The following is a 16953-nucleotide window of genomic DNA, read 5'->3' as shown; positions in this document are numbered from 1 at the left end:
AAATGCACTATGTTCTTTTTTAACCCATTTTCCTTCTCTGTTGTTTGAAGCTTTTCCTCTCTTCACACCTCTACCACTACCCCTGCACAAAGCTATTAGTGATGAACTGCCCTTCTGAGTTCAAATAGCACTTCTTCCAAGTCTTAAGAAAAAACTGTAAAGTTGGTTGGGGTTTTTTTCTGTTTTGGGAGTTTTTCTTTTTTGTTTTTTAAAGGCTGCTGCTATGAAATACAAACCAGCATCTCTCTTCAAGGGCACTTAGGAACAAGACCAAAAAGGACTATAAGGTAGGGCAGAACTATAGGTATAGGTATAGGCTGTAGGATACATCTAGGCACCTGCAGGTATTTTTTGTTTATTCTTGTTGAACTCTGAAGAGTGTATAGTATGCTCCCAGCTATAAAAAGACATCATCAAGTACTATTAACATGTTACGAAGAGGCACACAAAAAACATGCTACCAAGAATGTCATGTTAAGTAGCCTCATATTTTAGTAGCTCAATATGCCTATTTGCATTGATTTTCTCTAAGCAATTACATGCAAGTTATGTGTTTTTTTCTGCAGGAATTAAAATGCAAAGCACAACATTCTAAATTCTTGTAACTGCATGGAGGCAACGTCTTGGAGCAGCACAGAAAGGTTCACTAAAACAAAGCAATAACCAAAAACTATGGATCCATTAATGCAACAACTGGCTGCATTTTCCAACCATTTTGCTGTGCTGCACAACTAGCCAAAAAAATAAAAACGGGGGGAGACAAGCTAAGTTGCTTCTCCATGTACAATGTACACATGCCTATTCACCCATGCACTACTACTGCTCACCTTGCTTAGTAAAATCCTTCATTTCTTTTAAAGAAAGTTTCATATTTAAAGGAAAAAATAAAAACTAAATTAGTGTAAGATAAAATTAATTTCTTCCAACCCAGGTTATAAGAAATGTCACAGATACAAGAATGAGCTCAGCAGCATAGAAAGGTTTTTAAACCATCTGTTTCTTTAGTTGTATCCGTTATATGAATTGCATTAATAGTGAAATACCCACACAAAAAAGATGACAAAGTGAAAATCCTATTAATTACCACAGACCCATGGACTAACAGGTGAGTATGACAATATACTTCAAGGGCCAGATCTTCCCCAACCCAGATGATCATTCTTTTTCTTTCTCCCTCCTACCTGGATTTATTTTCCTCGTAATGGGCACTGGTCTTAATGTATCTTGCAAGTTCAATCTGCATGTCACCAAATAGTGGGACAACCTGCAGCTGCTGTACACAGGGAACAAATCAGATTAGATAACTTAGTAACACAAATCATAGTGAAAGGAAAACATTATTTACCCATATTATAACCCAAAGTGATTTTTTTTCTATTTAAATATATTTAAAATGCAAAAGAAACTACCTTTAAAATCCCATCTTAACCAACCTTGAAGTACTTGTCTATCTTGGCTAAATTTATCCTTTTCTTTGCATCCAACTTATAGATGTTACTGACACTTCCATCCATCAGGTATAATCCAAAGCCCATCACCTGAAAAAGGAAAAAACTAAGCCTTCCACAAAAGGACCTCAGAAGTAAAAGACCTCTAAGTCTGTTCCTCATATAATTTAAAAACTAATTTTTTAAAACCAGTCCTGAAACACCCAACTTATTTCAAACAAAATACATTTTCAAATACGTACATTTCTGTACTATTCTTTTTTTACCTCTATCAGCAGTTTTTACATTCACATCAGCCTGATCAGTTACCCTTAAAAGATGCTTTTTTGTATAAAGGTTTAGCTTAAAAAAATAATCTCACTGAAACAAGAGACGGGCTATTTTTAGAGCTTTTCTTTTCACTTCCATTTTATTCAAATTCTCTACATGTAAACTGATTTGGTAACAGGAGCTTAGATCTAACATCTCTGAATGATTGCTTTTCTGGCTTTCAATGCCTCTGAATTATACACACAAGAGCTCAAAAGCATCCAAAAGAAATCTAATTACATTTTGTCCAAGGTATTTAATTAACATAAGGTTAGAAATTTATCAGGAAATGGTTCTTCACCCAGAGGGTGGTTGGGCAATGGAACAGGCTCTCCAGGGCAGTGGTCACAGCACCAGCCTGACAGAGCTCAAGAAGCATTTGGACAGCACTGTCAGGCACAGGGTGTGACACGTGGGGATGGTCCTGCGCAGGGCCAGGAGTTGGAGCCAATGATCCTCGTGGGTCCCTTCCAACTCAGCATATTCTATGATTCTATTTAGTATTTACAGGAGCCAAGCAGAGTGACTTACAAAAGTCACACTGGGCACCCTTGTAGATAGAACATAAAACATAAAACATGTTCTAGAGTTCATGTGTGACTTCAGAAGATTTTTGTTTACTCCTAATAAACAGAGCTCTTCAAAAGTTAAACACTGAAATGAATCAAAATATTTGTCATGAAGCAAAATTTTAGCTCTTACTCTGTATCTTTTCTTCCACTGCAAGACATGCAGCTGATAATACCAGCCAAATTTCATACTGCCCACGACCCTCTTATTACAGGTACATACTCCAGCTAACTAAACTGATTTATTAATCCTAATTTCAAGATACTTGTTCTCTGAAATACTTGATACACAGCCTCACTTCCAAAAGCTTTTTAAACAGTCTTGCCACATATCTAAAATAAAATGCAGTAGTTCCTTTCTGCTGTCATTATACTTCATAGAAACACAATTCCATAAAATTGGATGCAGTTCAAATGGGTCAACTTCAATTTATGAAAAACGAAAATGGATTAAAAGCTTTCAAAAATTTTAGCATGTAATACAACAAAAAGACAATGATGGGGAAAAGCAGTAATTTAAATAATTTGCTTAATCTGGTTCCCCTTAAAGAAAACAAAAACAACCGGAAACAATCTGGAATTCAAACAACTGTGCCCTGCCTCAACATTCTTTTTTTAATTTTATACCCAAAAGAAACTTACTTTCAAAAGCATATGTTTCTCACTGGGTGTTAGATACATTTTGTTTTCATAGTAGTCCACACACAAATTCACAATATCTGCAAGCAGCTCTTCATAGCCAACAATCACCTCCAACTGCTGCTGCAAAGACTGGAGAAAAAATATATATATTAGTTAACTAGTTATACTGACTGGGAAAAAAGTTACTACTGGAAGAGCTTTATTTTAATACTTTTGCAAAGCATTAGGTAACTTGCAAGAAGACAATTCAGGCTTACTTGTGTTATCTTGTTGTGGTTGGCAAGGAACATGGAAAGGTTCTGAGATTCTTGAATGGACTGAGGATCTGCCATTTTCCGCAGGAACTGAGCAGCTCTTTAAAGACATAAGAAAAACTGTATTTCCCTTGGCCAGGGCTGTTTGTAAGTAAATCTATCTCCTCAAAAAAAAAGTGAAAAGTTCACTAGAAGAGAGAGATGGACTTAATTTATTCAAAATAAACTGGCTTACTATCCTGAATTCCTCACTATGCCCCTACTTAGAACGTCCAATAAAACACAAAAGAAAAAACATTGGCTATATGTTTTTTCACAACTGGGTGCAGTTGTGGCTCTATAGATCCAAGCCACTCAACAACCCAGGAAAAGTCTGTCTTCCAGAAAACAAGTGTTTGGCCTCCAGAAACACACCTCCAAAGAAAAAGAAAGGCAAACCAAGTAAGTTTAAGAGGTCTCCAGGCACAACAACAACTACAACAGGTGGAGATAGAAACTAAATCTCTCACAAGTAGAAGCAACACAGGTAAATTTGGCTAGTCATTGACTAAATAGTCCTCTGCATTAAAGACCAAAAATGCTAGGGCTGGCATAAAGGCCATCTTGCCCTGCTGCTCTGACCACCGTGTTCAACAGAAGATACCTGGTACCATCTGGCAGCTCAAGTACAAAATTTGGCCACAGGTATCTCACCCCCTCCCTTCCCTGCTATACCTGCGATCACAAGGATCTTGAACAGCAAAGCTGAAACATCTTAAGAAAACTTATAACAAGCCTGAGCTACAAATGTCAAAAATGCATGCCAAGAATAGAATAGATCAGAACACAAGTAGCACAAGTGACCAGAAAGAAAACTTCCTCTCAAATTTAAAAACAGAATCTTTAGTGAACAAAGTACATGCATTACATTTAGCATACACCAAGACATAATTATCTGACAGCTTGGCATTAAAGGCAGGAAACCCTTTTGCTGCAGGAAGAACAGCACAAAATAAACAGATGTACTCAACTGCCTAACTGCAGCCAAGCCGTCCCTAATTTCAAGGTAGCTTGTTCCACACCTGAAGAGACTATTTTTGAGGAAAAAGCTGCCAGAAAAGAAGCAGCTGCTGCCATCTCGTGGGAGGCCTGGATCCCAGCAGCAGAGGCCCGGGTCCTGCTGCGCCTTGCCACTTACCGCTTGTAGGCCGAGTGGTCGTTCTTCACGCTGCACTTCATGTTTTTCAACTCATCCAACACTGCAAACATGTTGATGAATTTGCCCAGTGTGATCAGATAGGCTTCAGAAACAAAGTCCTTCCTTCTCTCCGCATGGCACAAACGTCTCACCTCCCCACAAAACCGCTCAATTGCATTTCTCTGATTGGGGAGAAAAGACAGAAAAACAGAGAGTAAAAGCCATGACATTTCCAGGGAAAAAGTTTCATCATGTACCTAGACTTGGTCCAGTGAAAAGCTCCAGAGAAGGAGAAAAAGGTTTAAAGTATGCAAGGCGTGAGTACAGGCCTTTCAGCTCTTCTTCTGATGTGTGCTACAAGTGCCACCGGTGATTTTTGCCACCAAGTTCACCTGACACCAGAGCCAAGGTTCTTCTTTGCAGATTAATTCATTAAAAGTACAAATAAAAAACTGGGCAAGGGGTAATATTTTTAAACTAAAAGAGGGTAAATTTAGATTGGATGTAAGGAAGAAGTTTTTTACAGTGAGGGTGGTGAGGCAGTGGAACAGGTTGCCCAGAAAAGCTGTGGGTGCCCCATCCCTGGAAGTGTTCAAGGCCAGGTTAGGTGGGGCTCTGAGCAACCTGATCTAGTAGAAAATACCCCTTTTCACTGCAGGGGGGTGGACTAAATGGTTTTCAAGACCCTTTCCAACTCAAACTATTCTGTGATTCTGAGAAGTTTAAAATCCCTCAGAAAAAAGGGATTTCATGCTCTTTGGTGAGGAATATGAATTAAAAGGCAAATTATAGGAATGCTCCCTTCAAACAAACAAACAAAAATTCACAGCACACTGTACACACCAGCTCTCGTAAGTCATCCTGGCACGTTTATTTGAGGGCTTATTTCCAAGTGCACGTCAGGGCCATCTCAGATGGAGATTACAAATACAAAAAAGCCAGCAACTTCAAACGTAAAAAGGAATTTGTTCTGACTTTAGAGCTCTAATCTGCTTGAATGGAAGGAGATTGAATGAAATGTAACATTTCCTGTTGTCTTCCCCAACCGGGGCTCCTACTGAGTACAACAATCTCCTCCTTCCTGTGTGCTCCGGTCTCACAGGCTCTAGTTGCTCCATCTCTGCATAATGCCTGGAAACATCCTCAGCCCATTGAAATAGATGGTGAGCTGCCAGGAGGGAGGAGAAAGCAAGACAGACTGCTATTCTCCAGCTCGGGTGGCTGGCAGATCACAACAGCTGGGTCAGCTCGCCTCAGTTATGAATCGCCACAGCAAAGCTGCACCTGCTGCTCTGCTGTCCAGACCTGGGAATCCCTCATTCCCCAGAAAATGGCTTCTGTGCTGAGTTGGTTTTATTATACACGCAAAACAGATTATATTTCTATTTCCTTTCTTCCTAAAGTGACAGATCTCTGTCCCCATGTGCTGCATAGGGACAATACACAACTACTTTTGATTTTATGTTGAAAGTCTTAATGGAGATCAGCTCAAGTTTTTAAGATAGGCATTAAAAAATTTGCCCTTCTGTGGGAGAATATGGTGTGTTTTTTCTTACATATAATGACTAGGTTCAGTACCTGAGCATACAATATGAAGTATACAAAGCAGAAATATAAAATTACAAGCCTACTGACAAATTTTGTTTCCATTCTTTTTACCTGAAAATACATAAAATTCATCAGTTTTGTGACTTCTGGCTCCAGAACTTCCACAGTTTTCTCATAAATTTCTACTCTGTTAGGCTGCTCATTGCACTTGACCTGTGGATAAAGAGATTGTTATACCTGGAACATTGCCTGATAAAACCTCATCAACTAAGATCCTGAGAAAATGCATCATCATCCTAAACAGACAAACTTGAAGACAAAAATTTCCATGTTTGGTAATCTTATGCTAATCTTCTAAGTTTAATTGTGTGTAAAAAACCCCAAAACAATCTAGGATTTTCATACTACCTTACAGCAAGTAATTTAGTTGTCAAACACCCCTGTAGGGTGTGTAGAGTATAACCTTTCCACATTAAGCCACTTGCTCAAAATTATGCACTAAAATAGGGCCAGAACTGTGAATTAAACCAGGTTACCTGACTTCCACTCTAAATGTTTAAACCACAGGATAAACCTTCCTTGCATTTCAGCATAAAAATAATTGCATAACAAATTTGTTAAAAAGGAAGGAGTCAACTCATGGTAATAACTGTGTTCAGTTTTCTGACACGTCTTAATATTCTTCCCACCCCACTCCTGTACAGCCACTCCCAGACCCTTTAAACTGACTTGTGCCCTATTCACAACAGGAGTTATTTTTGTATACAGATCAAGAAAGCACTGTGTAGCTCTGACCTTTAGAAAGTGGCTACCTTGGAGTACTAGTGTCTAGAAACTTATATGTTTAACCTGAATGTTAATTGCTACATGCTATGCTACCTGTTTTGAATTTAAGTATTAAACTGGGGAGTGGGAAGAATCCATTCTCTTGAATGAAATCTTGACCTCAAGCAGATCCCACAATCAAAAGTTTTCCTTTTAAAGCACATTACCCCTACACTACTCTTGAACCAAAAGGTAAGACACAAATCCCATGAGTATTGCTATAGATGCCTCATAAAAAAAATAAAGTCCAACTGGTCCGCAAGTGCTAAAAGACACTGTTCTACGGCATGCCCAGCTTAACAACTCAGGAATCAAAGCAGACTCCACTTGGATCTCACTGACAAATCTCTGTCTAGTGTGTTAACTCCACACTAAAACAAGACAGAAGCTCACACGTTGCATGACAGTAGAGTTTTCATCCATTACCTGGGGAATGGCTCTTGAGCAGCTTCTCCATGTGTATAACATGATTGCATAGTCCTGACCTTCTTCTAGCATTTCATTCTGTAGGGAAGACACTCAATACAATTAGGAATTGTAATACAAAAGGATGATATGTATGTGTCTTGTATCATTCCACGCCCTTGTCCAAATGACCTATTTCTCTTATCAGAATGTACATGTACAAACACACATATATTGCATGCTGAATGATACATCATCAATTATTATTTCCCCAGATCAGACTGCTTTATGTGTTGCTCTTTCTTCCCCAAAGACACTGTGATCTATAAGTACAAATAGAAATGCTAATCTTGGGTGAGGGAGGGTGATGGGATGGTGTTTATTCTTCTTTTTAAATTCAGGGACCCCAGGTGGAATGTTGTAGGATGAAAGAGTCAGCACATGAAGAGCAATTTTTCACATGGTAAAGGAGAGGTACAACAATACCCAAACAATCCAAACAGGTGAATGAGTAACCATATAATTTTAAAATTAGATTGATGGAAACATACATAATTTTCAGTAGCATGTAACCAGGTGCTTTATCTGCCCATTCCACCATTTGTGAACTGGCCTCTAGAATTATAAGACATATTATTCCTAATTTTCCAATAATGCCATGAAAGAAGGGGACCTTCGAACAACATTAGTTGCTCAAAGAGGAAAGGCAATTTAAAAAATTTTTAGAAAATGTGCTTGAAAAAGAAGAAAACCCTCACACTTTTTCATCCTACCTCCTCCTGGAAGTGTTGTAGGTAACCTGTTTTCTGTCAACATAATTCTTATAATGAACTGCATGAAGACCCATTCCTCTCCTTCTGCTCTATGTAATACAAAAGTGTGGATCAGAACATCTACTTACCATGCTAGAATGGACTGTAGCTTGCTCAATGTATCTTGCAATACCAGTGACAAATGCATTCCTGTCTTCAAAATTAGTGTTGAAGTTTGGCTGCAGAGAAAGGAAAACATGGAATTAAGTCTTCCGTAGCAGCATCTCTCCTGTGAAGGAAAACTGAGAACCTCGTATTTTTCAGCCTGGAGAAGGCTCTGGAAGACCTTATGGCAATGTCCAGGGCCTAAAGGAGTCCTGCAAGAGAGCTGGAGGGGAGCTTTGTACAGGGGCATGTAGTGACAGGACAAATGAGAATGGATTCAAACTACGAGTAGGTTTAGATTAGGTATTAGCAAGAAATTCTTGACTGTGAGGTGAGGTGAGGCACTGGAACAGGTTGCTCAGAGAAGCTGTGGCTGACTCATCTCTGGAAATCTTCAAGGCCAGACTGGATGGGGCTCTGAGCAACCTTGTCTAGTGGAAGGTGTTCCTGCCCATGACAGAGGGGTTGGACTAGATGATCTTTAAAGTAACTTCCAACTCAAATCATTCTACAGTTCTACAAAAAGAATTTTTATATATATTGCCAACATAAACACACTTCAGTTTTGGGCAAAACATCCTCTTTCTTAACAGCACTGGGAAATGGAAAAACTTTTTCCTATAAAGAGAAAATACCTGGTAAAGAAGAGATGATGGTGGGGGCTCAATACATGGTTGCTGATCTGGCAGTGGTAATTCCTCCAAGAGATCCACATTGGACAAGGCATCCTCCAGAGTTACTTGAGCAGTCATTTTGCACCTGGTTAGAAAATACATACATACATATAGATGTATGCACATAGATATAACTTTATATGTTTTACTATATACAATGCAAACAAATGAGTAACATGAAGAGCGGGCAACTATTTATATTTATATGTGGGAACTGGGAAGTTTTCCTTCAACCAAAACAGAAGGGAAACAGTCAAACAGATACTCGGTTGAGTTTCAAATACAAGTTTAAAAAAAGACTTTTAAAGAGTAACACCCTTGTCCTTACTTCTAGGACTTGAGAAATGTTTCTCCTCCCCCACTGCTGGATACCAGAAATACATCAAAAATAGAGGAAATGATGATTCTAAAGCTCAGTTTTGACCCAATGTGCTTTCAAAACTTTATGCACTACAGCTTCTACAACCACATTATCTTCAGGAGACCAGACTGTCAAAAGGTGCCAGCATCTCCAGTGTTTCCTGTCCTAGGACATCCATATCTGCTTTGGGCAGTTGATGATAGACCCCTCAGGGTCATGGCAATCCCCATAAACCTTTGACTGCTGTCACTGCCTGGGGTTTTGAACCAAGAACAGCAATGGGAAGAAATCTGGGCCATCTGTGACCAGTGACCAAGTACTGGAACAGGTTGCCCAGAGAAACTGTAGAGTTTCCTTCACTGGAACTTTTCAAGAACAGTCTGGCTACAATCCTGTGCCATGTGCTTCAGGATGACTCTGCTTCAGCAGGAAGACTGGATCAGGTGAGCCACTGTAGTCCTGTCCAACCTTACCTGTTCTGTGATGTCGTGAAAATTTAGGAAGAAAACGTGAGGTGGAACAACTCAGTTATCCCCTTTTGCATAACGATCTACTCATTCTCCTCAGTGGAGTGAAAAAAACATTGATTTTTAAGGTAATATCGCTAATCAAGATGTCTCATTTTTTTGCAAGTTATTTCCCCCCCTTTACCAGAGAAGAACCATACACCTATGGTGCAAGGAGCAGTTAAGCACTGCCCTCAGCTCTAACCAGGAGGAAAGGAACATGAGCACCCTCACCCCAGAGGAGCAGGACTCTGCTTGGCATGTGACACTCCCGTGGACCTGCTCCATCCCCACATACAGGGAGAGACAAGCAATCCCAATGCAGCTTTGATAAAAACTCACTGCAAGACAATTGGTATGGGCTGGTGATCCCACCACTCACGGCACTTTTACTGGCCTGGCAGAAACACCTCCACACTTTCTCTTGCCTAATTATAGATTCCTGCAGAAAGATCCACAGACACAGTAGCTTTACCTCCAAGAAAGGACTCAGCTAACAAAAAAAAAAAAAAAAAACCAGAACCAAACCCCAAACTTAAGGAGAGAAAGCAACCAGGAGTGTTTACCTGTCTATCTCCAGAGACCAACCCTGTGTACCAAGCTATTGCTGCAAAGCTAATGCAACCACATATGGAGAGAGCTCGCCAACACCTTTATAAACAACAACCAACAGAAAGATTCATAGGTCTGTTTCTTCTTGAATGCCCAGCCCAAACCTTGCTCCCAGCCTGAGCACATCAGTTTTTGTTAAAATAAATAAATAAACCAGTGCTCATATTGTGCAATTGGTGAGCTTTGCCAGAAAAGGGATGAAGGACTGGACTGACAGGAGTGCTGGCTGGCAAACCTGTGCCAGGATGTTTGCCCAACACCTGCCTACACCCAGATCAAGCTCCAACACAAGAGCCACAATGATTCTCAAATCAGGCAAAAAACATGGTGTCCTCCCTTCAACAAATCAACACGTACCAAAAAAGTTCCATGGCTGAGCAAAAGTCCTGTGAGGAGGTCAGACTGAAGAGCTTTAACCTAGAGGAAACTGAGCTGCCAAGGCATCAGAACATCTACGGACAAGTCTGTCTCTATAGGCACTTTATATATGAGTCTGAGTATCTATAAATCAAGCTTTAGCTAAAAAAGAAAACAGATTAACTGAGAAGCTCCTTCCAACTTGAAACTTTTCTTCCTCTTAGCCTCCCTGTCAAAGTAGAAACACTCAGTGTGCAGCTGCTCTGGGATGTTCCAGGGGTGAGATCAATGGGACCACAGCCCTCTGTCCCACTGGACAGGCAAATGGCCACAAAGCATTGGCTCCAAGAAATCACTACAAAAAAATATTCTAAAATCCATAGTGAAAAATGGTCACCAAAACCTACTGCAACAATCTGTGTGAAGTGGAGGTGTCACTGCCTGCAAGGAAAGTATCAGCACCCTCTCCCCAGTCCACACATCTTCCTTCTTCTCCTAAAACATGGTCCACCAATGACTTGGGCCCCTGCTGTTGAACAGAGCCAGGCATTCACAAAATCCAAGCTCCTGATTTACACCTCCTCAGCACTACAAGTGAACATTCTGGAGATGCAGCCTGTACATCCCAGTTCTGAAAGCACACCTGCATGCTTCTAGCCTCAATATTTACAGCCACACAGGAGAAACCCTCCAGCATCCCATATGTTCAGACTATAAGACTTCAGACTATCTATGGATTTGTTTCTAATATTTAGAAAACAACTTAAAAATGGAACCCAAAATCCCAGCTGACTTACACTGCCTTCTATTTAAATGGCACAGGTCTCACTAACAGGCCAGGGCCACAAGTAAGAAACAAGAGCTTCCTGCTGCCCTCTGAGCTGTGAAAAGAAATAAGGGAAGGAACATTTTTTTAAGTCCTTCAGCATGGTTTCCCAAGGATCAGCATTTTTCAAAGCAGGGAAAGAGAAGCCATTGGGCACAGACAGTTGTAAATGTCTTCTTGTTTTGAGGCTGCTCATAGCTCCGCTTTGTGATTTTGCCAAAGGTATCCACACGCCTGGTGTTTTGTTGGCCAAGTTCAATGTCCCTGTTCTCCAGCCTTTGCACTCCAGTATCTAGCAAGACATGAAAGAGGAAGCAGCTCCTTCCTGCCCAGCTTTGACACATTTGCAAATGTTGCAAGGGCGTGATTCACATTTCCCCTCTGCCCCCACAGAAGTGAGCAGAGGAGTTTTGACAACAGCAGTGGCAGAGCAACAGCTGGAACTGGTTCAGGGTTTTTCTCCCCTTCTTTATCTTTGTTGATAAAACAAGCTCCAAAACACAACAGCTGTTTCTCATGTACAATGATGAAGGGCTGGCAAAACCAGACTTTTTTTCCCCTAAGCTCAGAAAAAATAATTTAGAAAAGCTAAAATTCCCAAGATACAAAATTGTCTAGCTTTGCCTCCTTAAGAGTCATGAGTTTTTAACAGATGAAATTATTGGGCAGGAGAGCTAATATTTTAACAGATTCCCTTATGGCAGAGAACATAAGAAACTTCAAAGAGTTTAAAAAAAAAGTTTAATTAAGAATTTATATAAAGGAGAACAGAATAAAATGCTGTAGTCATATTCATCATTATAGTTATATGAGGACATTTACCCAAACTGTGAATTTTTTTCCTACTAAATTCCTAAAAAAGCTGTGTTTTCAGTTCTGTACCCACATGAGATTTCCCAGGACAGCTCTTCTCGGGCAGAAGACATGTAAGCATTACTTCTGATATAATATTTTTCTTTTTGGTATCTTTGAATTATGACCCATCCTTAAAGCACTAAAGTAAAAATACACGAACAAGAATATGTTTTCCTAGTTGTACACAATTTAATTAGTGAACATTCAACATTCATGATTCTGACATTTCCCCTTGAGGAGAAAGAATCACATACACCAGCAAGCTGTTTTGCTAAATTTTGGTGTTTGGTAAGCACACACAGCTCTCTAAGCAGGGGAGAGCAATGCCTGTGCTGATTCTCAGTTCCTTTTTCTGGATTTCAAAGCAAGAAAATCCCTGTCTTGAAAAGAACTTCAGCCTCACAGTACCAAATCCCACCATGTCCAAGGATCAAGAGATATCAGTCCCAGGGTTAGGGGTTTTTTTATTATTTTAGTGCAAGGCCACAGACTAGCTTAAACTAGGATATCCTCTTTTTCTTCAGTTCTGAAGGAGATGAGCACCACATGGCCTGACCTGCTCAGAAGAGCTTGTGCTGTGGAGCAGTTCACCAAGCTGCCTCTCACATTCTGTCCATGTGAAAAATCAAGCCAAAAAAAGGAAGCTCCTCTAGCATTGTTTACATTTAACTTCAGAACTGGATTACTATTGAAAATAGTCACAAAAAAAGAGTTGGTCACCTTTTTTAAAATGTCATAATTCTGCACCATTGCTCTCAGCCATGCAACTGCACGGTAAGCAGTGCCCTGCTAATGACATTGCTTTGGTATCTAGAGGAGATGATCGTCAGTCCTAGCAGAGATACAATTTCCATAGGTCCATCCTTACAGAATAATGTCTAAGTCTTTGCAGAAGATCTATATTCTTAATTCCATGCATATCAGAAAACAGTCAGCATGCATCTCTCAGCCATGCTCTTTTGGGCCTCCTGAAACTTCAGGTTATTTGGAAAAAAATATGAGCAGGAGCAAATTATGGGGAAAAACATTTTGGACACAAAAAAAAAAAAAGAAAACTGACCAGAAAAAATAATAAGAACTACAGAAGGTAAGGACTGAGAAAGCAGAGAATACAGCAATAATTTCAGAATCTCTGTGAGAGAAAGTGATTGTAACTATTCTGCTCTCAAACTTAGAGGCAAAAAAATTCCCCCAAATACTAGAGTTAAGTAACAAGCTTTTAAGCTTTCTTTCAGTGATAGATTTAAGCAGGATTCAGCCTATAAATAAGTAAAACAGGAAAAAATATGCTTGATGACAAGAGATATAGAAGTTCTTATACATGTTCAGTAGCAGTGCACAGAATCCAACCGATACAACTTGTAGCTAGCAACCAAGTTACAAAATAAATAAAAGTGGGTAAAGCAAATGAACTTAGGTAACTGTACCCTTATCGTGATCTTCTTATACGTGTAGAAATTACTACACAGTTCCTCTTTAGCCTATGGCCAAGACTTCCCAGAAATGTCCTTTAATGGTCATATGAATCTATCCAGCTGCATTTCAAAAAGACATTGATTCCCAACATAAAAGTTCTACCTGAAATAACTGGGTTTGATGATATCTACTTACTGGTGGAAAATAAAGCCCTTCACCACACAGGTTATCAGATGCAATGTTATGGCTGTGTTAGACAAGATAGGGAGATGATGAGGTTGGTATGTTACCACACAACATTTTAAAAAACCCAAAAGGTATATTGAGTAACTTGAAAATACACAGGGAAAGAATGGAAAGTCCTTGGAGAATACAAGAACATATGCCATTTAAATTACTTGCAAACTGTTGTTATCACCTGTACTAGGACTGTCCAGTCAACATTCCCACAGAAAACTGAAAAACTGTATAATTCAGTCGTTTAGTTATAAAAATAAAGGTAGAGAATATCAAGCTACAGTGAAAGAAGATGTAGACAGAGCAAGCAGAGGCATTTACTTTATGACAATTCTTGCTTTACTTTATGGAAGTTGAAATAACAATGTTAAACTTCCCTGAAATAAACAAAAATAATTAAAATCTAAATCCCAAAACTGACAGGCACTTTTTTCCTTTGCATCACTGACTCAAAGGTTTGACACCCTGAGGACATGTAAACCCTCACTTTGAAATCTCTAAGGATTTATCCTCACACAACCACCAGAGCAGTAAGATAGCAGGCTTCCCTCTTGATGCACAGTGGATTACAGCAGGGAACAATCTGGAAACAGATTTCCAGATGTTTTTTGCTGTCAGCTCCTTACAGTACATTTCTGGTCTATTGCTGCACACTGGAAAGACAAAACAGTGGGCACAGCTGTGTAACAACAGTGCTACCACATGCTCATCTTGTGCCCTGAAATTTAAACTTTCATTGAAAATGAAAGATGGGGTTTGCTGATATCACAGCAGAGGAAAGAGCTGAGTGAGCAGTCAGCGCTGTGGATGATACCTCCCCCCAACACCAGCATCACACATGGACGTGCAGCAAACAGCCTCACCACGCAGGGCTGACAAGGTTCATCTCATTTAGGCAACAGCTCAGCTGTTCAGAGATGATGATTTCCTTCTATCATTAATCACCAATAAAAATAAAAGCATAAAAGAGACAGTGATGTAAAGGAACACACTTTCTTCAGCTGAACTTCAGATGAACTCCCAGGACATCCCCACCAGCCTGAGAGCAAAGACTGTGTTTTTGTTCAGCTGGGTCTTGTGCAGCCCTGGCATGAAGTGCTGCAGCAAGCTAGTAAGGGTAGAGGAGAATGTGTTGAATGAAATAAATTCCCTTGAATCATTCATCCCACTTTTCAGACTGACTCTGAAAAAGGGTGTTGTAAACTGAGGCATGTCCCATCTGCTCCTGAACGAACATCCCCATGGCAGTGACAGCAGAGCAAACCTCTCCTGAAGTCCTGTTACTCTTCAGAGCAGCCCAACTACTACTTCTTTCTCTTTTGACAGACTCTCTCTCTCTCCTTGCTGCAAAAGACACAACCACGCCAGCACCTCTGACAGCACCTGGCCAGGCACATGGGAAGAGCTGAACATGCAAAGATTTGAGTTACTGCTGAATCTCAGGGTGAGAAGAGTCAGAGGAATATCAGCATTGATCTCACTATTCTTGATACCACGCTACACACTACACCAGTATCTTAAATACATCTTTGAGAAAAAAATCTCCACATCTTTTAACTTCATTTAACCAAAAGCTCACAGAAAACTGAGTTTAAATGTAGCATGCATCCATTCAAAATGCAGATAGTTACAACACTTCAAACAGCCTGAAACAGTGCAGGAAAAACACATCCTACGGTCATCAAGCTGCAGGGCAAGTTCCCAGCCCTGGAGAGGAGAGTTTGGGGCCCTGGTCACAAAGGGTTGGATCAGCAGTTCTGGGCTGCAGCTGGTGGCCAGGGGCCTCTCACCACCTCTGAGCTGGGATCAGCAAAGCCTGAGCCACTCAAGCACAGGTTCTCTCACTTTCCCCATGGCAGAAGTTACCGCAGAGACCTGTGAGGAGGACGAGCAGATGTGCTCAGCACACCCCACCTCCAGCTGCACCCAGGATAGTGTAAGCCCTGGAAACAGTGTAACCCCAACTGCAATAAAACACATGCAAATATTAGCTTGAGAATGCAGCCCAAGGAAGCAGGGGTGTTTTGGGACATCCAGGGAATTGGTTTTGGTAAGCGCATTCTCTACATAACCCAAAAAACTCTCCAACATTGGAATTTTAAGTGGAAAAAAATTATTTCATATTAAAAATATGGAGAGGCATCATGCCAAGGACTGAGTTAATTAAGGTGGAGTTTCAATGATAAAAAAAATTGCTGGATTGCAGAAATTTTTGTAAATTTTCTGATTTGCAGATGAAAATAATGCTTCATTTGACTGAAAAATGATGTTGGGAGGGGATGCCCCATACCTTTTTGCAGTCAACTGGACACATTTTGTTTTCAAAAATGCATTTGATCTCCAAGTGCTAGTACATGTTCCCAGGCTCAAAATAAGACAAAGAGGAAGCATGTCTGCACTTTAAACAGCAACTTCCTTTGACATTGCTTCTCTTCTTTCCCAAGACTGCAAAAGCAGAATCTTTGAATCTTAAATTAAAATACAGTATCATGGATACTGAAGATTAAAATTGCTGTGCAATCCAGCAATTGAAATATGTATCTACATGAGTGGTTTTGCCTAAAATAAATTATTATATACTAATATAAATATTAATAAATCATTTTAAATGCCTTTTGAATAAATAAATCAAAGCTTACCCTACTTAAAAGGAGAGAATTCTGTGATGAAAATCAGGAAAATTTTACATACTGCAGTTAAAGAGGGAGAAGAGAAGCATATTATTAAAAAAAAAAAATAGAGACAGAAGCAAAGATATTCCACAGTCCACACAGTGAAGGAAAGAAATTCAAATTAAAATATATTTTAAAAAGTGATTGACTGGCCTGCTAAACTGGGGTCTTCAAGACCAACCTCAGTAAACTCCATGGCAACTAATGACAACATTCCCACAAGAACAGAATTGGACAGCACAGAAGTTAAGTTTTATCCCTATAGCAACACATTTTCAGGTTTCCTCTGTCCCATTGTGTCATTTTTCTATGCTACTGGATTGCAGAAAATCAATTAAATAAT

At 39.8% G+C, this 16953-nt stretch overlaps 1 protein-coding gene across 2 annotated transcripts in view; it reads right to left on the bottom strand.

Moving 5' to 3' along the window:
* The window catches only part of CYFIP1 (cytoplasmic FMR1 interacting protein 1), a 76312-nt gene that overhangs the window by 49438 nt on the left and 9921 nt on the right, over positions 1-16953 (bottom strand). For both annotated transcript variants that reach the window (XM_063392503.1, XM_063392505.1), the window contains exons 2-10: positions 8730-8853; positions 8079-8168; positions 7199-7276; positions 6059-6160; positions 4400-4581; positions 3226-3322; positions 2969-3097; positions 1434-1538; positions 1182-1273 (exon numbers count right to left, since the gene is read on the bottom strand). In XM_063392503.1, coding sequence (XP_063248573.1) covers positions 1182-1273; positions 1434-1538; positions 2969-3097; positions 3226-3322; positions 4400-4581; positions 6059-6160; positions 7199-7276; positions 8079-8168; positions 8730-8846 — 992 coding nt within the window. In that variant the 5' untranslated portion in view covers positions 8847-8853. The remainder of the gene's footprint in view (positions 1-1181; positions 1274-1433; positions 1539-2968; positions 3098-3225; positions 3323-4399; positions 4582-6058; positions 6161-7198; positions 7277-8078; positions 8169-8729; positions 8854-16953) is intronic.

The sequence above is a fragment of the Prinia subflava genome, chromosome 3 (assembly GCF_021018805.1).
Source record: "Prinia subflava isolate CZ2003 ecotype Zambia chromosome 3, Cam_Psub_1.2, whole genome shotgun sequence".
Classification (NCBI taxonomy): domain Eukaryota; kingdom Metazoa; phylum Chordata; class Aves; order Passeriformes; family Cisticolidae; genus Prinia; species Prinia subflava.
Note: the sequence above shows the minus strand (reverse complement) of the source record. Positions and strands in the feature narration are given on the sequence as shown.